We start from the raw sequence: 27,372 nt of genomic DNA, 5'->3' as shown, positions 1-27,372 counted from the left end.
AGGCATTTTCCTTGTATTTGCCACCCTGATCATGCAATGAGCCTTGCAGCTTCAGTGCAGTGTGAGGACACATGGGAACCTCACAGCATCGCTCCCTCCATCCCCTTAGCTCCCTGCTCACACTTGGTCCCACAGACCCCTAAAAGCTTCAAAACTTAACCACCTTCCCAGCCTCACAGGCACAAGGGTTCAGGACAGCCATAATTAAAGCCACACAAAAACATGACTCCATCTGTCAAAGGACTGGAGCTTTAGTGAGCTGCCACAGCTCTCTCTTGGGTACCTTCTGCTCCCCTACCTTCTGCTTTGTCTCTTTTCATTCATATTCACTCTCTTCCTGGAAGGGGCTGTCACAGCCAACTATCCTCCCACCCCTGGAGCTGCTTACAGCTCTGTGTCCGGAGCAAGCTGGTGTCTGCCTGACACTCTCCCTTTTTTGAAAGCTAGCTTTTCACAGGTTGGAAGGCTTCAGGCTGAACAGATGTCCCTTATTTGAAGTGAAAGCCCCACTTAAACCAAGCTTTCCCACAGCTCTGCTGTCACTCGTGAGAGCTTTGAGCTAATCCTCATCCTTTCATTTTGCAGGCATAGGGGATTCCCAGGGCAGGCGGGTTCAAACCTCTCAGAGCAAAGGCTGGGCAGAGTCCCTTAGTAGACAGAATGACAAACCTGCTGCAAAACCTGACTGCTTTCCAGGCCTGGCAGGACAGGGCAGAGCTCTTGGGATAGCAAGGATTCAGAGAGGAAAGAGAGAGGAATGTTGGATACATTTGGAAGCTTCTTTGGAGGCAAGGAAGCACGAAGCCTTTCTTCGGGCAGCTGAAGTACTTCCCAGGCCTATCTCCTCCCGTCCTGCAAACTGCAGTGACACCTCGTGGCGAAGCCAACCAGCTTGGGGACAAGCCACCTCCGGCACAGGAGACGGAGCTGACCGGGACCCTCGGACTCACCTGGAAAGGTTTCAGGAATGTCTCCTCCATGGCCAGCCGGCCATACTCGGTGAAAAGCTGGAAGGAGAAGCAAAGAACAACAGGAGTGTTAGCGGGTCAGTGTGCACGGCTGGGCAGGGAGCTGTGGGCCACACAAGGAGCAAGGGACAGTTGTTCACTGAGGGCTAACAGCACAATTTGCAGAGGTGGAACAGAAACTGGCAAGCTGTATGCTTTTGGTTCACATCTGAGAGGCACACAGAGCTGCCATGGAGCGCCACAATGCTGAGCCCTCATGTGAAAGATCTCAGCCTGGAATTTTTGGCTGCCAAATCTGTGAAAAATGGCTCAAATAAGCTGCTTGCTATTGCTTTCATACAAACCAGGAGCTTCACGTGCTACAGGGGACTGCTGGAACCCCTGCTCTCTTTAAACACTCCAGGAAGAAGCGGAAATTAATTCAGAAATAAGTACTTTCCCTGCAAACCCCCACTGTGCAAAGACCGTGAGATCAGCCTCCCAGCAAAATGTGAAGGCTCTCCAGTCTCTCTGGACTCTAATTTCTAAGTGAAGGCACAATAATGTATTCCACAGATGCCTAAAAATGGGTCAGGCTGTTAAACAACAATGGCTTAAAATCCAAACTGAAAGATCAGAGTCACACTGGGTAAGCTCAGTGTTAAAAAGGCATTATTATAAACATATTTACTGACTGAAATTATACAGAAGGTCTTCAGATGCTAGGTTTCCAGCTGGAGTTTTTTTTTTCTTAAGCTCCTGGAAAAACCTACCTAGCCAAACAACCACCTAAACAGAAGAGAAAGCTAGAGGTAATACCAGGAAATGGGCAGGACACCTGTGTCACAAAAATCCCATCAGCTACTTGCCTCCAACAGTCAGGGATGTAATTACTCTTAGGGGTCGCCTGTATTGAGCCAGTACCAGGTGTCAATACCCAGGCTTAAAAAATGGCTAATTTCTTTGGGCTTCTTCTGACTACAAAGAATGAACAATGAAGTTCTGCAACATGAACAGTGCAACTTCTACATTAGTTTCCCTGTTGTTTAAGTCAAATAAGCTCTTTTACTGCCCCTACTCACAGAGCAGTGGATGGAAACTCAGCAGCAGGAGTACCGCAGATACAGAGTTCACTCAATGGTCTTAACTGAGTCCAATACATGGACTCAATGATCTTGGAGGTCTTTTCCAACTGAAATGATTATATGGTTTTATAAGTTTCCTATTACCAGTCACTTTAGCCCCTTGCTACACATCCCTGCATGTTTCCAGCCTCATCGGTCAGTCCTGGCCTCTAATGGCTCTCTGCTTCCTGAGGAACCACAGCATAACCCTGTAGAAGGATACACAGGACAATGCGGCCTATACCCAGACTGTCTGCTGTAGACTGTGATGGGTGATCCACAATGAGAGGCCTTGTGATCGGTACTCTGCACTGTGTCTGACGCTCTTTTAACCACATCATTAAAAAGTCAACTTAATCCCCTCTGACTGCAGCATCACCCATGCCAACTGGTCCCATGCAGTGTGGACATATAAAAAGATACTGCCTTCCACTTTGCAGCTTTACATAGCTGAAGACCATCACCACGTCCACTCGCAGTCACTTTTGTCTCCTGACTTAGCAGTCTTGAGTCTTTCAGTATCTCCATGCCCTTCAGACACCAGCTGCAGCACAAAGCACAGCCATGGGCCTTTTGCAGCTCCACAGGTTCAAGAGTCCCTGGAACACTCCTGGCAAGTGTTCCACCAACCACCCTTCCAAAGGACCCAGGCTCCCAAGAAGCCACATTACAAAAGCATAAGCAAGACAGGTTTCAACCCAAATGACTGTTCCTCCATGCCCATGAGCCAATACGAGAACTGAGAAATGGAGGCTCCAAATGTGAAAATGCCTTTCCAGAGCAACAGTTTGCAAGTGCAGAATGTAATCCAGGCACCCCAGTTCTGCAGAGCAGCAGGGACAAGGGTCTTACCTGCAAGTGCTGCAGATCATCCTCCTGCACATTCTGGGACAAGTTATAAACCTGCATTTAAAAACAAAAACTTCAGAACACTCAAAATGGCCTGTCCTTTGGGCCAACACAGGGGTCAGTGTGGTCCAATTCTACAACATTACCATAAGGACACAGACAAAGTCATAGCTGCCTGTGGTGCTGGTACAAGGCTCCAAGCACAGTCATACTGCTGGACAGACTCACAGTCAGACAGACAGGCATTGCTGTTCCCTGCGCAGCAAAACACTCCAGGATGGGAGCACCAGCCTGGAATACTGTCAGGTCCAAATAACATTCTTTCTCCATTTTTATGATGTGCTAAGTTCTATACAAAGACACACTTTCCACATTCACGCTGCCCTCCAAGGGCAAAGGCAGGGAAGCCCTAACAGGCTGTGTGGTTACTGGTGTGTGAGCCCCCCCCCAACCCAGAGGTTCCTCAGTGCCAGCAGTACCAAGACTAAAGCAACCCCAATTCCGCAGACCAAGGTCCTTTCCTTTATGGTAGCTGGAAGCAAAGGCTGGAACTGCTGCTGGCCCTGTTCTAAGGCAAGATGAGAAGATGAGACAGTTCCCTGTGATGATAGAGTCATACGTGAATCCTGCACTCAGTGCAGCCAACACACTGGTCTTTAGCTCGCTCACCAAAGGCCCTGCCTAGCTGCTGTGTTAGGCAGGTGCTAAGATACTGGGTTTCTGCCACTGCCTTTTTGGAAGTGATTGCTGTGATTCTTACCTGTATTGAGCTGATCATTGTGCTTAGGGCAAACACAGTGGCCGAATCCCGCAAGGTGGACTGGCTATCAAAGGTCCCCTGTGTATCCATCAGCAACACTGCAACCTGAGAAGCAGAAAGCTCCATGTCAGCTTGGATGCGCCCATTCAGCATCTGCATCCAAGAAAATCACTCAAATGCCAAAGGGATGCGGTTAGAGGTGTGAATGTCAGCTGCATTTTTGTACTGGGAATCTCACTGCTTCTGCCTCAGACTTAAAATTGGTGGAGGGTAAATAAAAAGAATAGCCCCACACACTCCAGACAGTGCAATGACTCCAGCAGGCAGTGAAATGAATGCTATGCATGGCAGAGGAGGGAACTGCTTTGCTCCTCAAATACTTGCTGCCAGTGTGGCTGGGTCTTTTCTGGTGTCTGCATTAGCATTGTGTCACAGAAGGCAAACTCAGTAGCACATCACGCTCCTTGACCCAAAACACATTCAGCCAGTATTAGAAATCACACCATGAATAATTCTGCGCCACTTTGGTGTCAGGCTCTTTGTTAACAAGTAGATGAATACAAAAATTCCTGCTGTAAATCAAATTTGCAGGATGTCCCAAAATCCAGTCTACATCGTGTTTGGCCATCCTGAATGAAGACATGTCATTTTATAGCAGCTACTGCTCTAAGGAGGAGATGTAGTTTGCAAGGATCTCAGATTGGAAATAGAAGAAAAATAAGCTCTGGGATACCCAGAGTTAGAAGGACACCTAGAGAGCATACCAGGGACACCTAGACATCATATCAACTCATTGCATTGAACACACTGTCATGATTTAACCCTACTTGGCAACTAAGTACCAGACAGCCACTTACTTACTCGCCCTACCTCCCCCAAGTGGGATGAGGAGAATCAGAAAAAGGTAAAACCCACAGGTTGAGATAAGAATAGCTTAATAATTAAAATATTATACTAATACTACTAATAATAGTAATTGTAATAAAAAGGAGGATAACAGAAAGATACATAAAACTCAAGAAACAACAAGTGATGCACAGTACAATTGCTCACCACTCACAGACTGATGCCCAGCCTGTTCCCAAGCTCCAATTTCCACCCCTGGCCAACTCCTCGCAGTTTATATACTGAGCATGACATCTATGGTACGGAATACCCCTGTGATCTGCAAGGATCAGCTGTCCTGGCTGTGTCCCCTCCCAACTTCCTGTGCCACTCCATCCTTCCGCTGGCATGGCACAAGAAGCTGGAAAGTCCTTGACTTGTATAAACAGTACTTAGCAACAGCTAAGACATCAGTGTGTTATCAACATTATTCTCGGACAAAATCCAAAATACAGCACTATACCAGCTACTAGGAAGAAAATTAACTCTATCCCACCTGAAATCAGGACTTCCATTTATGCTAAGTTAGGGATATGGTATTAAAGACCTTCTCTAAACTTACACAGGCATTTGAGCCACCTAAGACAAGGCAGAAGAGTCTTATCAAAGCTCAAAGAGAAAAACAAGCTGACCAGCAACGGACAGCAATGCAACAGAGAAGCACACACCTTTTTACCATCAGGTTTGTCCACCAGGAAAACTTCACTCCATATCTGAATGCCGGTTGTCTCCCGCTCAGACCCTCCCCTCCAGGAGAAACCAGTCAGAGGCTCGTTGTAATCTCCGACCCAGTCCACTGCTTCCTGCAGGTAGGAACAAAAGAAGTTGCTGGAGTTCTCATCACACTTTGGTTTTATGCTTTTAATTCTGTGCTGCCTTCACCTCAGTGCTGGAGCAGCACAGCCTCTAGAAGGGAGGTTTCCTACAGGGCAGCAACCATATCTCAGCTCCAAAGCCAAGATTCTACTGGGGAACTACTGGTGCACACAGCTGTGGCTACTCTTTATTTTGTGAAAACCACACTAACAAGAAGCTTGAGCATTTCTAGAGCACCAAGCCAGTGTCCTATCCAGCTCATCCCTGGGTGGTACATGGGAGCAATGAGCAGCAGCACCATACCCCTGGGAAAAGGCACCTCAGCTGGAGCCATACCTTATTGTACATGTACCGCAGCATGAAGTCCATTAGGAATGATTTTCCTTTTCTAAAAGCTCCAGCGACAGACACAGCCACAACCTCTTTATCTCTGACAGCCTCTGAGAGGAGGATGCGGTTCAGCGCGGCTTCATCCAGTTCAAAGGAATGGTCATCTTTGACAATGAGGACTTGCACTGGTCCTGCCTTCCTCACAGACTCCTCCTCCTCTGAGCTCCATTCATAAGTCTTCTCTGCAAAACTACCTGTGTAAACACGTGAACCAAGAGCTGTTAGGTTCCTTCTGCAAAGCACAGAATCACAGACAGCAGGGCTGGATGGGGTGGTAACAGGCCAACTAGCTCAAATACCCATCTCAAAACAGCACCATTCTGAGCAAATGTCTGTTGAACCTGTCCTCAGGCATCTCAGTGGAGGCTCCATGCTACTTTGGGGCAATCTGTCCACAGGCTGCCTACAGGCAGAGAGTTCCCTGCTGGAATATCCCTTGACAAAACACATCCATTACTTTTTGTCCTACAAGAGTTGACATGGAGAACAGATATTCTTTTCTTGCCTGTTACAACTTCTTACACACATGAATACTGCCATAACACCACAATTAGCTTTCTTCTCTGCTAGAAAAGAGAAGTCCAAGCCCCCCCGTCATCCTTGCCACCACATTATCTAAGCATCTGACTGCTGTCCTCTAGATACACACCACCAGGTCTTTCCTGAAGGCTGTCTCAAAAATGTCTCAGCATTCAAACATTCAAGGTGTCCAAGTACCTCATGTCTCTATCACAGGATACTGCCTTTATGCATCCTTTGCAATTCCTGTTTCTGTAGCACCAGCAGAATCCTGCTTGATCTGCATTCTGCACTAATACTTAAAGTATAATCTGCTCCTTCTGAGACAGACCCAGCAGGTACCACATACCCCATTAAGACGCATGCCCATCCTGATAAAAGCCATTTCTTCACTCCCAAGTGGAGAGCATATAGCAAAGCACAGGCACTGCTCACCTTCCCACTTTGAAATGGCAAGGTTCCCTGCAGAACTGCTCCCTGGCATAGAGGTGACCACTGCCCAGGCTGTGTAGTGTTCATAATGCCTTACAAGAGGGTCTCATCTCCATGCCAGGACCGGGCAGAAGTGCAAGCACAAGGCTACAGCAGGAACATTTGGAGGCAAAGGACTCAGTGATTGGTCACTGTACCCATGTGTGGCAATGACAGCATGCTAGACACATGCGTATCATCTGCCTGATTCTCCAAGCCAACACAGCTGAGATGATGACAGCTTTTAGTGGCCTTGTGGTCTGTTTGGGCTGCTTTGTGTACCTGACACAATATGGGAGATGGATGCATTTTAAGACCTGCTGTCCACAGACACTGCAACCTTCGGCTTTGCAAAGAGCACGCCAGCTCCAGTAATTTTCCTTTTGTTGTCTCCAAACTTCCCAACACAGGAAAGAGATGCCGAAGGTGATTAATCTTGCCAGTCAGTTCACCTACAGCCACATGACATCTAACCAGCAGGAAAGGGAGCGTGTGATGGAAAGTTCCCACACATCTCTACAAAAACTTCCTGGTTTGTTAGCTCAGGCTGCAACTTTCTAAACATGGTAGCTTCAAGTTAAACATCCTCAGGCTCTGTTTCAGACCCTGACCTCAGGGACCCAGTTTTCAGCCATTCCCAGCTATTTCAAAGCACAAGGACTATGTGTGCACATGATAAAAGACAAGTTATAAATACCAAGAGGAATAGGGTTTGCCCATTCTGGGCCTCTTTATAAGGAAGCCTCCAGCAGTATCTTCATATTTTAAATAACAGCAGTGCTTTTGTACGAGTTTCTGATTTCCTATGGTCCCACAATGAATATCAAGATCATTAAGCCTGGTTGCTAGGGGATTTCTGGTGACTCTCGGACATATACTACGAGCTTTCTTTGCTCAGAGTTTAAAGACAAAGATCTTTTCTTCCCAGTGCTTGGAGTTTTTTTTGTGAAACAAAAGTCCCAAACACTCTGAAAAGCTGGACTCTCCACCAGAGTGCAGCAGCCCAGGACCAGCAGCATCGATCTCCCTTCAAACACCAGCCCCTGCCTCATACTAATGCTTAGGGGCCTCCAGGAAAAAAAAAAACAAACAAACCAAACCTTTCCATTTCAAATACGTGGACCCAAAATCCAGGCACACCTTGTCAAATGATTTGAAAAACAAAGGCTTCTGAAAACAGTCAGTCCACTTACTGCACACACCAAACACCATTTCCAGCATTTTGATCTTCCCAACATGTGTATGGACAGGGGCCAAAGGGCCATAGACTCACGTGCTCTTTTTAAGCATTGCCCTGCTGCAAGTGCCATATAAAGTCTACAATAGGAAATACCTCCTCTCCCGTGGTTTTCCCAACACCCTGCTCAGCAAACTGAGTCCAATTTTTTTTTCTTTTTACAGCTGCACAGAAAAGAACAGTGGAGAGAGCCTTGTACGGGATGTGATTCACTGCAGAAGCAGGAAAACATTCGTAAATCGTATTAAATCTAAGTATTTCTGACTCTAGCCAAGCCATCAGGGGTACAGGTCTGTACCTGTCTGGGGGACCAGACAAATCCCACCTCCAGGCACACAGACAGAGGGAGAGAGGGACCAGCATTTAATTCATCCCATGCTAGCAGTAAAGGAAGCCAAGCACCCAGCTGGGTACAAGATGGGCAACAACCCTGCTAACTGTAGGCTTCAAGCACAAGGTAACGCAGCACAGATGCCCACACAGCTGAACGGACTGACAGTCCTGGTCAATGTTCCAAGAACCATGACAGGGTACTGAGAAAAGTCCCTCCCATCCTTCTACCAGAGGGACTGCTAGTGCCAGATCACCCCTCCTGGTGCCTAGACAGGATCTCTCAGGTCTTGTTCTCCCTCCAGTTCAGCTGCCAGAAAGAGCAACAACCAATGCAGAGGAGGTTGTGTTGTCCCTTCAGAACACAGAATCATAGAATCATAGAATAGTTAAGGTTGGAAAGGAACTTAAGATCATCTAGTTCCAACCCCCCTGACATGGGCAGGGACACCTCACACTAAACCATATCACCCAAGGCTTCATCACAAACTCCTGGGCAACCCATTCCAGTACCTTACCACCCTAACAGGAAACGATTTCTTCCTTCTATCCAATCTAAACCTCTGCTGTTTAAGTTTGAACCCGTTACCCCTTGTCCTGTCACTACAGTCCCTAATGAATAGTCCCTCACCAGCATCCCTTCAGATACTGGAAGGCTGCTATGAGAACCTCTATTTTCTTAGCAGTTATTGACAGAGTTCTGGGAGAACATCTCCACACACAAGTAACAGTCCAAAGTGGCCACAATCTCCTAGGGGATTTCCTTGCTTCCATCACCTGATCACTAGGAAAACCAAGCTGCTTCCACAGCACAGCTTCCACAGCACACAGCTTCCACAACACAAAGTATCATGAGCAGGATATGTTGATTTCCCAGCTCATCGAAGACATCAGGAAGTCTGTGATTATATTAAGCAGATCTCTGAACTAATTTCAGCCCTGTTAGCTCTGCCTCTTTCATGTATGCCATCTGCAGACAAAACTCTGTCTTTCATATTTATTTCCATGTGATGAAACTTCCACGTTCTTATTAGATTATCTGCCATGCTGGAGAGCCAATGATTATTCTATAAGATGGCTGCACATTTCTGGAAATCACTGATTTTAATTGGCCTTTCCGGCATAAGTTAGTTATCTGCTTTGAAGGAAATTGTACCTGGCAATGGCAAAACATCATCTGGCCAAAAAGGGAAGGAAGGAGACCTCAGCTTTCCTAAACACACTCTTGTTTTCACGCATTTTCTAACTTCACTCCTCCTTTCTGTCAGCTCTTTCTCGGCGCCCTGCAATTACGTCAATTCTCAAGCTGCTCATTCTGAAATTGCCAGGATACAGTTCCTTTTCCCCATTTCATAACAGCTCATTTCCATGACTCTAAAGCTGGGTGGACTCCACATCTCTTTTCCATATGGTGATTCAAAGTGGAAAGGTGAAGGAGGTCAGAATTTGCATTCATACCTACTGGGCTGTCAGAAAGCAGCAAGGAAATAGCCCAAATTATGCAGACAGCCCATAATACAGGACATAATGCTGACTTTCTTAGAGACTAAGGAAAAAAAATAAAGCATTTTTCAACTGCTCTGGTTAAAATTAAAGAAATTAAAACAGAATATTTCATGTTGTGCCTATGCACAGCCAATGTCTACTGTATTTAAGCTCCTACAGAAGAATAAATTAGGCAAATTACATGTCACTAATTACGCAATGTACCTTTGGTGAGTGTTTGCGTAAGCCTGTTCTTCCTTAGCTATGGAAGAACAAGTCACAGAAATGCTGACTTCTTTCCAGAGACCAACTAATAAGTGAGCTTTTTCCTTAAATGAGTTTGCACAGTAAGTACATTTCATTCCAGAGAATGGAATGCAGCCATGACCCATCATCTGTGCAAATACAAGCTGCCTAACCAGACACTGAGAAAGCCAATTTGCCAGCCTGGCTCTTGTGCTCTCAAGAGAGAACAGGAGCCAGGAGCCTTACCTACCCTAGCACTGCCCATGAAAAACAGAGCCTGCAGCCTGGGCTCCAATCCCCCCACTAAAACACACAGATGTCATGTAGTGCTGCTATCCTGAGGGTATTTGAACCAAGTTACTTCACTGTGTGGAAAACCAGAAACTACCAAAGAAACAAAACAGAGGTTTGATGAGAAGCTTCAACTTGTTATTTCCCTGGAACAGAGCATCCATGCATCAACGGGTTAGGCTGCTTATCAGCAGCCCTCTGGGGATTAATTCAATCAGCAGTGATAGCTGTGTGGATCTTTTCTGAAGCTGTGTTCACCCCAGCTGTTTACATTACAAACGTATCACAGTGCCACTGATGATACCATGAGCCAAGTGCTGAACAGACCATACAGTTAGGCTTGATCCCTCCGCACATTCTCCAGAGAGCTTCAGCTTCCAAGAAGCTTATCTGCTCTCCCAAATGGCACTAGCAAAGAAAGACATCTCCCTCCAAGCTGCAGTCTCCCCTGCACTTATCACAGTCAACACTGCTGCTGTTCTGACATGAGTTCTGCTCCCTCTATTCATGCTGATCTACCTCTGCCACACGACAACCAGCCAATGATCATCAGCAAAGCTCTGAGGAGGCTGGGAAAGGCAGCATCACTTTGAGCATGCACCAGACATCCTCTCCTCTCTGAGACAGGCTAGCACAGAGCTCTGCATCTTATCCAGCTAATGAGGGAAAAATGAAAAACAAAGCACTGAAGCAAACCATATATATTGGACAGCCAGGAAGACGGGATGTTGTAGAGCAATATCCTGTATCAATCCTGCACAAAGGATGCACAGTAGCTCCCAGATGCATCCCAAAGCGCCGAGACTGCCGCACAAGCCTGGCCTGGACAGCTGTGAGTTAGCAGATTCCCTCAGTGGGGGGCTGCCAGAAGGTGTCTAGACTGAGGTGCTCCTGGGAGACAGTGTCTTCAAGAGGACAAAGCAAGGAAGCCCGGCTGGATAAAGCCCTCTCTTACACCCATCTCTGCTCTGCACCATGCTCTCTGAAGTTTCCTAGCCAACAGCATCCCGACCTGGGTTTAACAACACTCACACATTTACCACCCCTTTCTATATCCTGCCTACCTCTCCTGCATCCAGGGCACAGCTGACCACACAGGCACGCAACTCTCCTGTATCCTGCTCACACCTCTGCTGGGATCTGTGACACCCCCATGGAGCCAGAGGACCCCAGACCTAAGGAGGGGAAACACCAGGTGCCAGCTGGTGGCATCCACAAACCAGAGCCACAAAGCACCCTTGAAACAGTACACATGCAAGTACCTCCCTCGGGCTCCAGCCTTCCTATGCTGTCTCCTTATGCTTGGGGCTGGTGGTCTGGGAAATACAGCAGGGAATGGGAAGGAAGGCAGACCCAGACTTTCTCATGCCCAAGGGAGAAATCACTTGCACGTCCCCAGAGAGGATGAACAGATGCAGTCACAGCTCTGCCATTAACTACAGTGCAAGGCAGGCTCTTGATACCTTCTGGAAGTGGTGGAAAAATGACACAGCCAGGGAGCTGCAGAGCATTGCTTAGAAACAGGTGAAGAAAACTATCACCTAAAAAGTTAGCCCTGCCCTTCAACAATCAAGGCTGACAGGTAAAAAGCCACAGTTGGTAGTCATTTGGTGTCTCCAAACCCCAAATAGATATTTTGGGTCTCTGAGATCCCAAACTATCCTCTCCAATGTCAGGGTGAACTCCTATACCCCCGCTACACAGCAGTGTTAACACCTCTGCCCGATGCCATTTGCACTTCCATGCACTCCTGGCAAGTACCCCACTTCTCTGCACCCCAGGATGCTTGCAGGGAGCCAAGCAGGGTGGCTAGTGCTGCCAGGCTTGGTACTCATCCTTTGCTTATTTTGGAGCAGTGGCAAGATGTAGAGTGCACTCCTTCCCGCAAGCCCTCATCCAACTGGCAGCACAGCAGCTTCAGCCTGAGCGTGGCAAATCAGCCCCTCTTCCCTTTGGCAGACAGAACAAGGAGGTGGATGATTATGCTGATAACAAGAGTGGTTTGGGAGCTTCCTGCATAAAAGTGCTGACAAAAACAAGAGCCTGGATGATTACCAGCTACCGAAACTGTCTGTTACAACAGACACATCTCAGATGCCAAAGTCCAATGTGAAACTTTTTAACGATGACACCTACCAACCACCACTGACATGAAGCTACAGTGCCTTAGCTGGCTCTGAAACAACAGCAATGCCTACTGCTGTGAAATTCCTAGGCTGAGCGCATTATTAACATGCTTCAGAGACACAGGCACACAACTACCTTTGGAAGAAAGCAAATCAGACAGAGGTTTTTCTAGGAAGTTTTTCAGGAAGTTTAAGGTCACATTAGTTACACTATGTCCACGCCAGCTTGTGTCAAGACTGGCTGATTCAAACACAAGGTGGGCAGTTCTGAGAGGGAACCTTCTTCCCACCTGTGCTCATCAAAAGACAGTTGTAAGAGAGTGCAATCAAGAGGCCACTAGCTATTTATCAAGTACAAACCCTGGTCCTGGTCACTTACCCACATTTAAGCCTAGCCAGAACAAGGTGTGATAGGATGTCTGAAAGTAATCTTGCAAGAGGCTCCCCAACATAAGACATACATGAACCTATTGGAGTGAGTGCAGAGACAGCCACAAAGATGCTCAGAGGGCTGGAGCACCTCTGCTACAAAGAGAGGCTGAGAGAGATGGTCTTGTTCAGCCTGGAATACAAAAGGCTCTGGGGAGACCTTAGAGCAGCTTCCAGTACCTAAAGGGAATGACAAGAAAGCTGGAGAGGGACTTTTGAGAAGGGCATGCAGGGATAGAAGAAGGGGGAATGGCTTTAAACTGACAGAGTGGAGGTTTAGATTAGATATTAGGAAGAAATTTTCTACTGTGAGGGTGCTGAGGCACTGGCACAGGTTGCCCAGAGAAGCTGTGGCTGCTCCATCCCTGGCAGTGTTCAAGGCCAGGCTGGACAGGGCTTGGAGCAACCTGGTCTAGCAGAAGGTGTCCCTGCCCATGGCAAGGAGGCTGGAACTGGATGAGGTTTAACTGGCCTTCCAACCAAAACCATTCTAGGATTCTGCAATTCTGTAAGAACAGGTCTCCAAAACTCTGGCTTCACTTCCAGCATGCATTTTCTGCATGGTCCTTCATCTGCTCTGTTTGTTAGCAACCAGCCTCCTTCTACCACCAGTACCTGATTTAGTCAATTCTGGCATTAAATTATTTTCACACTTTTGTTGTTACAATTGCCTAAAAAAAAATATTTGGTAAATGTGCCACAAAATCTTAAGTTCTATCATGAAAAGCAATTATACTCTGGAGAAAATGTTCATGTATGCATAGAGCTTTAAACAGATTTGACTGGCTTGGCAGAGTTCAGCACCTTTTCTTGAGCCTCTACCCCATCTGGGAGATTTGTGTTCAGTTACTTTATTACTGTTAACACTTAATCTTCCTTCAACTTACAGCAAACATGAGCATTTCTGGCAGTAACAGAGGAGCTGGGGTCTTTCTGGACTGAAGTGACTTTCAGAGGTTACCAACTGGACATCTTGTGCCTCCCAGAGCATGGTGATACCTGCACTAGACTCACTTCCCTGCTGGAGAAGGTTCCAGTCAGTGATGCAGGGAAGTTCATGTAAGGCCTGCTGCCTATGAGCATCACCTAGGCCCTAAACAATATTAATGTGTGCTGTTTCTCACCTATGGGCATATCAGAGAAAACGCAGCAAGATACAACCAGCACCATACACTGCTTCTTCCTTCCATTATTTAGGCAGGCAGAATTCCCTTACTCAGGCAACACTCAAGCCTCTCATGGCACGGATGCAACATGAAGCATGATGAAGGCACCATGTCATTGCTGCAAGGCAGGTTTGGAGCATCTCAGTTCTTCCCCCAGAAGGGGAAAGGCAGGCTGATCTTGCTCCTGCTTATCTTGCAATGCATCAGACCATGCTATTCAAATCCTCTGTGAAACACTGCTGCCTCAAAACCAAAGGTACAAAAACCAAGCTTAGCTTTTAACATTGTCTTGTTTCTTCTTTCAAGTCCTAACGCTTTGTTTTCTTTTTCTATTTAGAAGCTGGTAATTTGGTTGTGAATCTTCTCATATCCAGTGGCTTTTTGTGTAAAGGCCTGTCTGAAACGTCTCAGCTTTCACTTTTTAGGATGTTCCCAGCATTCAGAGTCACAAAGAAATGCCAGTAAGTGGAATGTGAAAATCACTGAATCACAGAATGGTTGAGGTTAGGGACCTCTAGACCACTAGAAGTCATCTAGTCCAACCTCCCTGCTCAAGTAGGGTCACCTAAAGCACATCCACCGCTAAAAATCTACCATAAAAGGTCAGAAACCAAATAAAAGACAGAAAACATGCTAGCACTATCAGTTAAAAAAAAAAAAAAAGACTACCAAAATAATCCTTTTCTTGCCAGTTTAACCCACTGCTGTGTAGTCTAAAAGTGTGGCAGTGATGATCTCAGCCTGGCCTGTGCTGGAGATGAGTTCTTTCTCCATTAATCAGTTGCTCAGCCCTTCCTGGCATTCAGGCCCCTTGTGGAGCTCTCATGAATCTCATGTCCAGTTTGAAAATCCTGACCAAGAAGTATATAGATAACCTCTCTAATCCCTTTTCCGGTTTTAAAACTGAATTCCCGATGAGTTGGTCATTCTGATTATAACATTGGCCCTGATAGGAAACATGATGGATTTCACACAGTCTGTTTCAGTCTGTGCTGTTGAAACGAGGGACTGGGAGCAGAGATCTCCAATGGCTTTACTGGATCAGAGGGAGCAGGCTGCTGAGAATCTGCAATTGCCAAGCACAAGGAATTTCAGAAAAATAATCAGTGTACTCCAAGTGTGCATTGAGCTGGCTGGACTTCACTGTGCTGATCAGGACTGAGACCAATAATCCTTATTTTAGGAAAAGCAGGGCCCCCTACTCTTAGTGAGAAACTATATGTGATTTTTTTTTCACCTGCAGCTCCCTCAGCCATTCACCCAGCAACTGGCAGCAGTTGTGAGGTCTATGCACCACTTAGCACACTCAGTGAGAGAGCCTTAAATGATGCACAGCCTTATGCTGACCTTCTGCCCAAGGCTAAACCCTATGCTTGGTGCATTACACACCCCTACACAAGCTCCCGGGGATGTACATATGTGACAGTAACCCAGCTTTGAGAGCTGACCAGGGGCAATTTCTTCTGGGTGCCATACAGTCACCCTAATTTGCTCTGTGATCTTTAAAAAGGCAAATTATATTTATGAAGCAAAGGAGAAGGGTTGCACTAAGCAGCTGCTCATTTTCAGGCCTGACTAACCAGAGAGTAACTGGGACAAAGTTTGATCCATTTCAAAATAGAGTGTATTTTTAATGACCTATAAGCCCATTTTCAGAACACAGCAAGGACTTTCTGCTTCAGTTTGAGTAACAGCCTCAGACTCCTCCTTCACCAGCAAGGCTGAAAAACATAGCAGTAGAATAGTCACCCCACAGACTGATGTCACCAGACAATGCTGCAGTCACTGGATATAAACACATCTTTCAGGGCAATGAGGTTCTGTTATACAAATGTACACTTTTATTAAAGGGGGCTTTTTTTTTTTCCCCTAGTAAAAATACAGGCATTTTACTCTCTAATGTATAACCTACAGTGTCACCCAGCCTGGAAAAGTGGCAGGAAATCACTCTAGGAATGGAAAAACCTCTGCGGAAGACAGAATATGATTTTGACCTGTGAATGGGTTGCAGCACAAGGCAGTGAATCCCACAGAGATTCACTTGGATCCATGGATGGTTCCAGATTCTTGCAGAACTTACAGAGAATCTAAGGAAGAGTTCATCAAATCAGTGACACATCAGATTTCACTCAAGTAAGGCTTAGCAGCCATGTTCAGACTGAGGGATGTGCCCAATTGTCTTGCTGGACCAAGGCTACAATTTCCAAGACAATATCTTCTCCGTTTAGATCCGTTTCAGCACCATTTGCATTTTCTTCTGCTACCAAACTCTGATGAGAAAGCACCAGCGTGTGTACGTGTATGCGATATTCAACACACACAGAGACAGGACTGACACGTCTGTCACACGCTCTGTGAGACAAAGCTGAGAACATCACCATATTCACTGGGAAGTTTTTCCCTTCAGTTTACCCAAGGGTCTAACGACCTTCATCAAGAGGCACAGTTAAAAACAGCACCAATAAAATGAGTGCCATTCATTTTCTCCCTTCTGTCTTGCAATAAGACCACTACCCACTCTGTTTACTCAAATCACACACACTGTTATCCAAACGCTTCTGCAAACATGTCCCTGAACTGTTAATCATTACCATGGGAAATACTAGTCTCATCTATACAAATTATAATGTAATTTGTGTATCTAAACATCACAGCTCAGCTCACCTCTTTTGCCTGAGGAGGCAAGATACCAGGAACACTGATGAGTTCAAAGGGAATACAACTCAGAGGAAATGACAAATTACACTCCTCAGTAGCCTCAAAGAACGGCAAACGGCTGTATAAAAAGTGATTTTCTACAAGAGAGCAGGTCAGTGGAAGCTGGTAAAGCAGTACATCACTAAGTACCAGATGCAAGACGAAAGCCAGCAGGAGCCCCTTTGCTTGCTCAGTGCAGCCAACCTGTGGGACCTGCTTTGGATCCATGGAGCAACAGCAGCTGCTGGTGGTGGATCCAGGCCCACCGCAGGCAGGAGAAGCGAAGCCTTGCAGGAAAAGCCTCCTCCTCCCTGTGACCCTGCTCTGCTCCTTGGCGATGTTGTTGCCTGCTCCCCCTGGCTCAGGTGGCGTTTGTAAAGGGATGGATTTGAAATGGCCCCTGTCTGGAGGGTCGGACACACCGAGGAAGTCCTGCAGCCTCCAGAAATGTGAAGCACCCCTGTACAGGAGCGACCTGTCAGAGAAGGCCGGCGTCCCCGCCTGAAATAGGTGGGGTGAGCAGGACTCCTGGTCCCCGGCTGGAGCGGGTGGTGGCTGAGGTAACACCCCACCCCCGGGGACTGCGGGCAGGTGCTGTGCGGACAGGGCCGTCAGGGCAGGCCGACGGAGGGCGCGGGCAGCCGAAGGGTTCCCCGCACAGGCGGCTGCCGGCGATGCCCGCCCCGTGTGGGGCTGAGGGCGGTGGCAAACCAGGGGTACCTCGGCCCGCCCAGCACCCGAGCGAGGCTTCCGGAGCGCGGGTACCCCCAGCCCAAACCCTCCCTCCCCGGCCACGCTGCGAGCAGGCATCAACCGCAGGCAGCAGGGCAGGGGCAGGCGGACACCCACGCCACCGGCTCCAGACCCCGGAAGGAGGGGAAAAAGGGAGGGAAGATGCCCGTGTGTCCCCACGGAGGAGCGGGGACAGGGCGGCCCTCTGCCCCCGCGGGCCGCCCAGCTCCTCCAGGGGCTGCCGAGACCCCCCCCACCACCGCCCCCCTCAGGCCCCGCGCCCGCCGGCGGCACCGCCGCCCCGCCCCGGCGGCCCAGGCCCAGGCGGGGCTGGGCTCGTCCTCCGCCCCAGCGCAGAACGGGCCACGGGCCGCCGCAGGCCCGGCATTGTTCGCGTCCCCGGGGCGCTGCCCGCCCCGCCCGAGCTCGCTGCCCCTCCGCGGGAGCCGCCCCGCCGCCTACCCCAGCTGCTCCTCTCCCGGCGGTTCCGGGCCATGGCGGGGTGCGGGGCTGCCCGGGCCGCGGCGGCTGCGGGAGGCTCCGTGCGCGCTCCGAGCCGCGCTGCGTCTGCCGCGGTGGCGCGGGGCGGGCGGGGGAGCCGGCAGCAGCATCCCCGCCCGCCGCTACGGCGTGGCACGGCACGGCGGCCCCTGGGGCATCCGCCCAAGCCGCACCCGCCCGCGGGCACCCACTCGTGCACCAGGGACGCCCACCTCCCGCGGCGGCCACACCCTGCGACACCCACACACCCAGCACCCGCGTGGGCACCCACACACCCATGGGGGCATGGGTGGGGACCCAGCACAGCCAGGGTGCACCCGCACCCAGGTCACTCTTACCAGAGCACTGGGCTTGGGAAAGAAATGCCCACATGGGGGGCATCCACACCTGGGGACACTAAGCACATTCATGGGCATCCATCCCCCTTAGGCATCCACATCTGGGGCACCACCACGGGCACCCACCCATGGGGAGGCACTAGGCACATAGTTGGGCTGCCCTGTATGTGATGGACCGGGATGGGGCTGACACACATTCATACCCTCCATGGTGACACTTGCACAAATACCCATCCAGCTAGGATTATTCACATACAGCACCCAGGTGGGACATGCAACCAAGCAACCGACAAGCTACGCACAGCAGCTCATGCACACACAGAGTTGAAACATGTCATGAACCCTGCCTACAGTGTGCAGCAAGCACACAGGGACACATGGGCCAAGAGGGATCCTGCCCTGGCATGGGGGTAAATCAGCTCCAGCTCCCCAGATTCTTGCCGGTGCCGACAGCATCCGCAGGCAGCAGGAGATACATGCTGCATAAAAGATGCAGCTTGAGGACCCAGGCTTGGGCACCCCTGTGGAAGATCTAGCTGCAGCATGATTGATAACATGCACCTTCCCTCCAGATTTCCCTCTTTAACAACAAGCACTTGTTCCCTCATATTTGGGATTGATTATGCACTCTGCCATGTAAGACCATGACTCAGCCCAAGGCAACAGGAATGCTGAGGTGCAAAATTTGGGCAGGGGAGCAGTGATGCTGGCTCCAGATGCTGGCTGACTCAACGTGCCCCTTGTGCCCTCAGCCAAAACTTCCCACCTGGAGGAATGCAAGGAGCACGTTTTCATTTATTTTAACTTGTCTTTCTGTGCTTTCTTACCAGCGGCAGCCTCCCAGGTCTGTGTTCATTGTGCAAATCCAGGAAAAGTGTTGAAGCCCTCTGCAATGCCAGCCACAGAGAGCTCACCCACTCCCACCACACTGTGCAGATCAGCACATAGGTAAACATACTTGTCCTCAGCTCATGTTTGCCCACACTTTTGATGCCAACAAGCTGCTGGAGTTGGCCTGTCTCTGAAGCCACAGCCCTGTACTGCTCTTTGGAAGAAGCGCAGCACAGTGCTCAAGGAACAATGGATTAAACTGGAAACGTGACAGTCACCAGAGGATTCTGTGGACCCAAATCTGGAAGGATGAGAGGGAACTGAGCCCAAGACTACAAGAATTGAACCTGGGAGAGTGCTGCTCATTTCTGCACTGCTAACCTCCAGTGGTTAGGGAAAGCCATGGTCATCCAGCATTGCTGGGTGCACAGGAACAAGCAGGATCCACTCTTCATTTCTGAAAGTGGGAAGAATGTTCACAAGTGAATCAATTTTGTCTTCCAGGCAGCTCATCCATGCTACAGCCATGTGTTGTTGCGCTCCCACTGATGTGCTGGTACTTAATTTGTAAGCGCCTTTTCCAATACTCGGCGACTGCCTCCCGTTGGCTTCCTCACTGTGTTTACAGCATCAGAGCAAAACATATAATTTCAGCTTGCTGAAGTACTGGCTCACGTGGCAGGCAGCTGAATCCTCCTACCCACAGCTGCTGGGCAATGCGACCGTGAGGAGCTCAGCCGCTCGTGGCCTCTGCAGAAGCTCCCTTATGATTTTTATAAATAAACCCTGCAATTGCATGTGCCTGCTTGCTTCTTCGAAGGGCAGAGAAGCAACCGGTATTGTGAGGGGATTTCTTATGCTGGATACTCTTGGAGGGGTTCAAATAGGTTGAAAGAGGAGATTAAAAGAAAAGCAGCTGGGAAACGGAGACAGGGGTAAAAGAAAGAAGGTGGAAAAGAAGATCTGTTCATTTGAAAGTCTAATTAAACTGAGATGGGCTTAGGTCTTGTATTCCAAGCTGTTCTGTTGATACGCTAGAGGGAAGGAATGCCATTCAGAGGGACCTTGACACACTTGTGAGGTGGGCTGATGCCAACCTCATGAAATTTAACCATGACAAGTGCAAGGTCCTACACCTGGGTGGGAGCAATCCCAGGCACAGCTACAGGTTGGGCAAAAAGGAAATTCATGGTAGTCCTGTGGAGAAGGACTTGGGGGTGTTAGTCAATGAGAAAATGAACATGAGCCAGCAGTGTGCACTCACAGCCCAGAAAGCCAACTGTATTCTGGGCTGCATCAAGAGGAGCATGACCAGCAGGTCAAAGGAGGTGATCGTGCCCCTCTACTCTGCTCTCGTGAGACCTCACTTGGAGTACTGTGTGCAGTTCTGGTGTCCTCAACATAGAAAGGACATGGAACTGTTAGAACAAGTGCAGAGGAGGGCCACGAGGATGATCAGGGGACTGGGGCACCTCCTATATGAAGACAGGCTGAGAAAGTTGGGGCTGTTCAGCCTGGAGAAGAGAAGGCTGCGTGGAGACCTCATAGCAGCCTTCCAGTATCTGAAGGGGGCCTACAGGGATGCTGGTGAGGGACTATTCATTAGGGACTGTAGTGATAGGACAAGGGGTAATGGGTTCAAACTTAAACAGCAGGGGTTTAGACTGGATATAAGGAAGAAATTTTTTACTGTTTGGGTGGTGAGGCACTGGAATGGGTTGCCCAGGGAGGTAGTGAATGCTCCATCCCTGGCAGTGTTCAAGACCAGGTTGGATGAAGCCTTGAGTGATATGGTTTAGTGTGAGGTGTCCCTGCCCATGGCAGGGGGGTTGGAACTAGATGATCTTGAGGTCCTTTCCAATCCTAACTATTCTATGATTCTATGATTTCTCGTTTCCTTTGAGAATTGCTGCTTAGGTCAAGCTTGTACTCCCCATTTACTGGCATTTTTTCCCTTTCTCTTTCCGTTATGGCACGTGGTATCAAAATGAAAGCAGAGCAGAGAGGTTTGATCCTGTACTGTGCTGGGGGGATTGACTGCATGAATTCCTGAGGCATTTTCCTGCATTATTTCCTCCAATCTCTAGTCAGGGGGTTTTGCAGGGATCTTGTTTCTGGGGGTTGACTCAGCATTTGTTCATTTGCATCCACCATCCATCCCTTCAATCCACTGATAGAGCCTTCTTTTATTTTTCCAGTTACAAACAGCACTTCCTAGGAATTATCTTTACATTCTTGGCACCCAAGTTGTCAGATCACGAAGAGCTAATTTCACAGCAGACATACTGAACAGGCATGCAATGGAAGGATTCTTGAGGAAAAATAATACTCCACAGAGATAGACTGCAGGCAGGGAATCATCCAGGCTGATGTGCCAGGCGATACAGTGCTGAAAAGGCCCCAGAATTAGAAGAGAACCTGGGTTTAAAACCATTCTGTGTACTGCTCACACAGCGTGCAGGGCAGTTTCATAATTTACCTTGATTTGACTGGCCCACTTACCCAGGCAGCACTCACAGTTGCTTTTGATATCCCCAGCCCTTCACAAACAGAAACCAGCTGCCTTGTGCAATATTTATGTAAGAGGTGGGAAAGAGATGCTACAAAATCTCTGCTCTTTCTCAGGTGCCACCAAGTACTCGCCAGGACTTGCTGTTGAGGAAAACCATGCTGTCTGCACAAGTTTTCCTTGCCATGACACAGGCAAGTCTTACCCCAAGTGACAGCTGTTCTTATGGTGATTATACAAGGTTCTGGAATATGTTTGCTTCTTCCCTGAAGTTATTATTATCGCTTCTGCCTTCTCAGTCTTCACTCTTTCACTGCTTATGCTTAATTGCATGGGAAAGTAAAAGGATTATAGATCTCAACTGTACTTGAGCATTACATGGACTTCTCCCAAGCAGCTGCACTCTGTGGTGGTGATTTGTCATTGTTTTAATTTTTTCTATCCCTATTAATGAGTGAAGAGGCCACAATTCCTAACAAATGCCAAAAAGTGATAAAACAGAATCAGTTTTTTCCCCACTCTTCTTGAAAGCTGAAGCTGTCCTAGCATCTTTCTGGTTTTTTTTTTCTTACTGAAATATTTTTAAGTAAAGCTGATCTTTGTTGCTGAGGAAATCCTTCTATTCCGGCTGTTCCTACTTCTCACTTTGAATAGTGTTATAATCGCCTACATTTACAAGGGGTTTGCAGCCAAAGGAATTATCTTTGCTTGTCTTGTAAACATGATTGCACACTATTGCTGTAACAGAGACATCCTATTTCACTCATAGAGGAGGCAGACTTCAGTGATTAATTAAATTACATGTTTAATCAGTCTGTGCAAAGGTCCTTCCTTCCGGAAGATGCTCTGCAAACTGAAGGAACTACTTAAGAATACTAGAAGGCATGTAGATAAAGAGTCACCAGCCTAAAACTTTAACACCATCATCAGAGTTAGGCTATCAGGTTGGTTTCTAGTGGGTTCCTCACCCCAAGCAGCATTCTCAGGGCTCTTGCAAGGTTTTGCTGGATTTGAACAAAATATCCCAGTCTCAGGTGTGGGTTCAGATAATACGCAGACCCATCTGTGTGTGTTTTGATGCTGTATCTGGAGCCTCACTGCCTCACAGCACCAGGTTATTCTTTTCTGTCACAGGCACAGGTATACTGGCATTACACAGCTAACTACAACCTTCCGAGGTTTCTCTTCCTTTCTCTTACCTCTCTTTAGAGGTCAGTAAGATCTCTTCTAAGCTCAACTTCCCATTTATTTTCAATATTGTTTTTTATTTGTTCTTTCTGTCCTGCACTGACAGGCAGATGGATGCAATATTCAAAACAACCTTGCCAGTCTCATTTTTTGCAACGTGGCTTTAGTAAATCCAAGTCAAAATCTGTATGTGCCAAGTTTGTTTCTAGGATTTCCCCCTGAAGATACACCTCGTACAGGGAAAAGGTTCAAGTTCCTCTTGCATCTTGGCAGAAACAACTGAATCCACCTGCCTGCATGATTCAGCAAGATACCCACAATATGTTCCAGCCAGGTTTGTGCACCTGGAAATGGGGGAGCAGCTGAGTTCCCAGGCTGTGCTCTCAAGTCCCCTTGTTAATGCTGCTTTTAACTGAATGGTCACATTTTCTTGCATCCTTGTGCTGAGCAGTTGCTGTCAGCGGAGCTGCCTGAGTCACCTCTGCCCTCCCGGCGCGTGCAAGTGGAAAGGAAGGGCATCCAGCTGGTTTCCTTCCTTTGAATGCAAACAGCACAATCAGCTGCAAAGTCTCCTGAGATACATCTATGTAAACAGGGGGACACAAAAATAATGTATAGCCACTAGCACTCCTGTTCCTTCCGTGAAAAACAAACCCTTGCAGAAGGTCCTTGGTTAAGGCTGGTGTGAGGGTCTGAGCTATGTCTTATTTAATTGTCCTGGCCTTCGGGAATACAAGTCTCCTGAGAGCCTGAAAAGGTCTTTGCTCTCCCTTAGTGTCTTTTCTGTCTTCCCAGAGATTCTCGGAAACAACCCCTGGGGAGATCCTCAGTTTATGGGATATTGATGCTTTTTTGAGCAAGTGAATTCCCACACCAGACATTAAGAAGCATCTAACAGCCCTGGACACCATCTCCTTCTTCTTTTGCCCAAAGATGCTCCCTCAGCTGTATTCATTGTATCTGTCTTGCCAAGATCTCTCAATCTTTCTGCTCTTGTGACAGAAATGGTATACTCCTTTCAGAGCTCCTTTACCAAAGATCTTTAATTTCTTCCAGGCATCTTCTGTATTTGCTATCATGTGTCCACAGCAACTGCCACTCCAGTTGCCCCAAAGGGCTGTTAAGGCAGTGAGACACCATTTGGGACCCCATGAAACTTGCCTTACCCCTCTTATTGTGGGTCCTAAAAGCACAGCTCACCAGGCAGGTAAAGCAGTATTAACAGCACTAAGAGCTACTGAGGTGACCCCAAGAAACCTTAGTAGGTTCAGCATCCTGCCTGTCACAGGCAGAATTGGACTCAGTGGCAGAGAGCTGCCCACAGAGAGCCTGGAAATAGCTCCTCTGCAGGCTCCTTGCTCATGGCCATGGAGAGACAGGGTGTAGCAACAGAGTGTGTTTTCACTGAGGAGAAAAAACAGCCTGAAAAACCCAAACCACAAACTTAGGGAAAAAAGCTACATCTCAGATCATAGGGAAGATGCTGCAGCATTTCTTGAGAGCGTAGTTTGTCTCCTCAACAAAGTTCGATGTAAAATACAGTATATTGCAGGAATTGATAAATGAGAAAAGCTGCATGCCCTCGAGTTGATTCGCAAGTCTTCAGCCTCAGCATTGCTGTGCAGCTGATCTATTTTATTATTTGAACACACCACAAACATGAAGCAATCCCACAAAGTATTTTTGAGTACCTTCTGTGTGAGATTGTTAGAGCATGTGAAATTAAAGACATTTTAGCAGTCTGATAAAAACTGGGGCTGAAGTATTTTTTTCTCCATGCTGTTGGCTCACATCTCAGAGGTTCCTATTTGACAACGACCATGCATTCACACATACAGCACATTCTGCTGCTTTTAAATCCACCTTTATTATATTGCTAAGCTAGAAATTTCTACAGTTCTGCATCCACCATTACAAGACAAATCTCAATGTCTCATTAAAATAACCTTGGCTGTTCTTCATCTTAAGACTACAATGCAAACAGATCACATTCTCTAATCCTACGTAATGCCTTATGTAAAACCACTTAACGTTCCTTTTAAGGCTGGAACCCATTCAGATGAAAGACGCTGCATAAAAGCACATTCCTTAACATGCTTGACCAGAAAAGCAATGTGGTCTAGGGTGGAAGATACAGAGTGAGGATCAGTATGTGTTCAAGAGTACACACCTGGCAGTGTGCAGTGCTCAGCCATGTCTTGCACCATACACTTTGTACAAATCATTTACCTCAATCTTTCTAACTATGAAATACCAATAGGAACACAGTTCTGGTGCTGCTATTATTTATGTAGACTTTCCAGTAGTGCTTCCAGCAGGGACTGAAAACCCACTAAGAAAGGTGAACTAAAGCTCAGATCACAAGGTGGGCTCTGAGAGCTCACTCTTTACCACTGGCAATGCAGGATGGGAAACTACATTTCCTGGTGAGAAGTGAAACTTAACTCAGCTAGGCCAAACCAGTGATCAATATGGGAGCCTTTGCATTAAATTGCAGTTGTTGGACAGCCCTTGGATGTGTAAGATGTTCTGGGAGACTAAGTCTTAATGCAACATCTGCTACTGGAAAATTAAATGGACTCTTTCCCCTGCTGTCATCTGATGGCCTGTCAAAAGCAGCAGATCAGTAGAGGGAAAGGAGGCATTCAAACCTTCAGCCAGTGAAGAGAAAAACAAAAGGACACAAACAGCTCACTATCAGCAGTGCAGGAAGCTAATTTATGGGGGGAGAAGTAATTGTTTTGTTAAAAATTGCTTGAGGATATACAGCTCCCTAAAGGGTAAATAGTTTCTTCTTTATTTGCTGGGTGTTCAGGAAAACTTACATTTTTACATTGGAAAGAACATACAGGGTGTAGAAGGCTTTCAGAGTACAAGGGAAAAATCAGTGTGAATCTCTAAGTTAGCAGGTCTGTACTCCCCTGTCTCCCTGGAAGCAGGCCAGTTTACATTTTGCAGTGTGCTTCTGACACACACGGTTTCAAATGAGTCCCTAAATAAAGACCCAATAATATGAAACTATGCAATTCCCGAGACTCTGCACACATTGTTTTTGAGTATAACCTGAAGTGATAAATTGATCCTAATGACTTATGCTATAGAGCCTTGAGTTTTGAAGGAAAAGCTTACACAATCAGGACTGCTGTTTCAGGTATTCGCAGGTGGGATTTCTAAATATGCTGGTGTAAGCTTAAAACAAAAACTCAAATTTAAAGTAAGAATCAGTACCCAGATACTTTGTCAATAGACTATATTGGACCTCTGTGGGCTGTCTGACTGGCAAAGAGGCAGAATCTATTCTTAAATAACTAATCCAATGTTCTGAACACCAGACTTGTACATCTGGCATCCATTTAATTTTTCTCTACATAACTTTTGCAAACATATTTCCTGCTTTGAGTATGTGTTGGGGTTTTTTTTTGTGCCTTGAAAATGACACTTCCTTTTAGGCCTTAATGATTTTACGTGCAGGGAACACTACTGCTAGTTCCATCATTCCTCTACTCCATATCCCTACCTCTGGGTTTCTTAAATTGTTTAGCACTCGTTTGACAGCCCATAGGTGAGTTCTCCAAAGAAGGAAAGGCAGATCAGAATACTTCCCATTTTACAGTTTCACAGAAGCTTTTTTGACTTTAGAAGCCTAAGGAAACAAGTCTTGACAAGTCCAAGTTAATTTGCGTGTGACTATCATTGCACTAGCTGCCCACAAAGCTAAATACCACAGTGCTTGATTAGCCCATGAAAAGGATTACATGATGCAGCTGCAAGGTTGCAATCCAGATTGCAAAGGAGGAGACTCACTGCCCAGGGAGTCCTACTCAGTCTGCATCCCTGTTCCCCCCAGCCAGTACATCCTCCTCTTGCTCCTCCTTGAACCTTAGCTATTAGGAAGAAGTTCTTCCTTGGAGTGTGGTGAGGTGCTGGCACAGGGTGCCCAGGGAAGCTGTGGCTGCCCCATCCCTGGCAGTGTTCAAGGCCAAGCTGGATGGGGTTTGAAGCAACCTGCTCTAGTGGAAGGTGTCCCTGCCTGTGGCAGGGGGTTTGGAACTGGATGGTTTCTATGGTCCCTTCCAACACAAACCAGCCCTGTGACACAGCAGCCGCCGGGTCACACTGTACCCTCAGGCCAAGCAGTGGCGCCTTCAGCAGCACCGGAGCCCATCTGCACCCCTGGCTCTGCCTCCACCGAGCACAGACACCCTCTCCGCATGCTCCGCACCGCGGGGAGCCCCCGTGCCCCGCACCCGGCACCGCGGCCCGGCTGAGCTCAGCAGACTCAGAGGCGCCTACGGACCCAGCTCGGGCCGCCACCGACTGAGGGGCGGGGGAGGAAGGCCGGTAGGAGGGGAGGAGAAGGGTGGGCCGGGCCGCAGTGGGGCCGTCGGCCACGTCGTGGCGCTGCGGCGTCGCTGAGGTCGCTGCCGTCCAGTTCCGTCCTGACCCGTCCCGGCTCGGCTCGGCCGGGTGGTGTATGCGTGGGGGCCGGGGCCGCAGCGGGCAGC

At 47.9% G+C, this 27,372-nt stretch overlaps 1 protein-coding gene across 1 annotated transcript in view; it reads right to left on the bottom strand.

Moving 5' to 3' along the window:
• Window positions 1–18,087, bottom strand: part of ATL1 (atlastin GTPase 1) — a 33,155-nt gene extending 15,068 nt beyond the window's left edge. Inside the window, exons 1-6 of the mRNA XM_034062382.1 lie at window positions 17,963–18,087; window positions 5,718–5,965; window positions 5,234–5,368; window positions 3,681–3,785; window positions 2,924–2,974; window positions 951–1,007 (exon numbers count right to left, since the gene is read on the bottom strand). Of these exons, the coding sequence (XP_033918273.1) occupies window positions 951–1,007; window positions 2,924–2,974; window positions 3,681–3,785; window positions 5,234–5,368; window positions 5,718–5,965; window positions 17,963–17,996 (630 nt within the window). The 5' untranslated portion in view covers window positions 17,997–18,087. The remainder of the gene's footprint in view (window positions 1–950; window positions 1,008–2,923; window positions 2,975–3,680; window positions 3,786–5,233; window positions 5,369–5,717; window positions 5,966–17,962) is intronic.
• Between the last annotated feature and the right edge of the window lie 9,285 nt (window positions 18,088–27,372).

This window comes from Melopsittacus undulatus, chromosome 4 (assembly GCF_012275295.1).
Source record: "Melopsittacus undulatus isolate bMelUnd1 chromosome 4, bMelUnd1.mat.Z, whole genome shotgun sequence".
In the NCBI taxonomy this organism is placed as follows: domain Eukaryota; kingdom Metazoa; phylum Chordata; class Aves; order Psittaciformes; family Psittaculidae; genus Melopsittacus; species Melopsittacus undulatus.
Note: the sequence above shows the minus strand (reverse complement) of the source record. Positions and strands in the feature narration are given on the sequence as shown.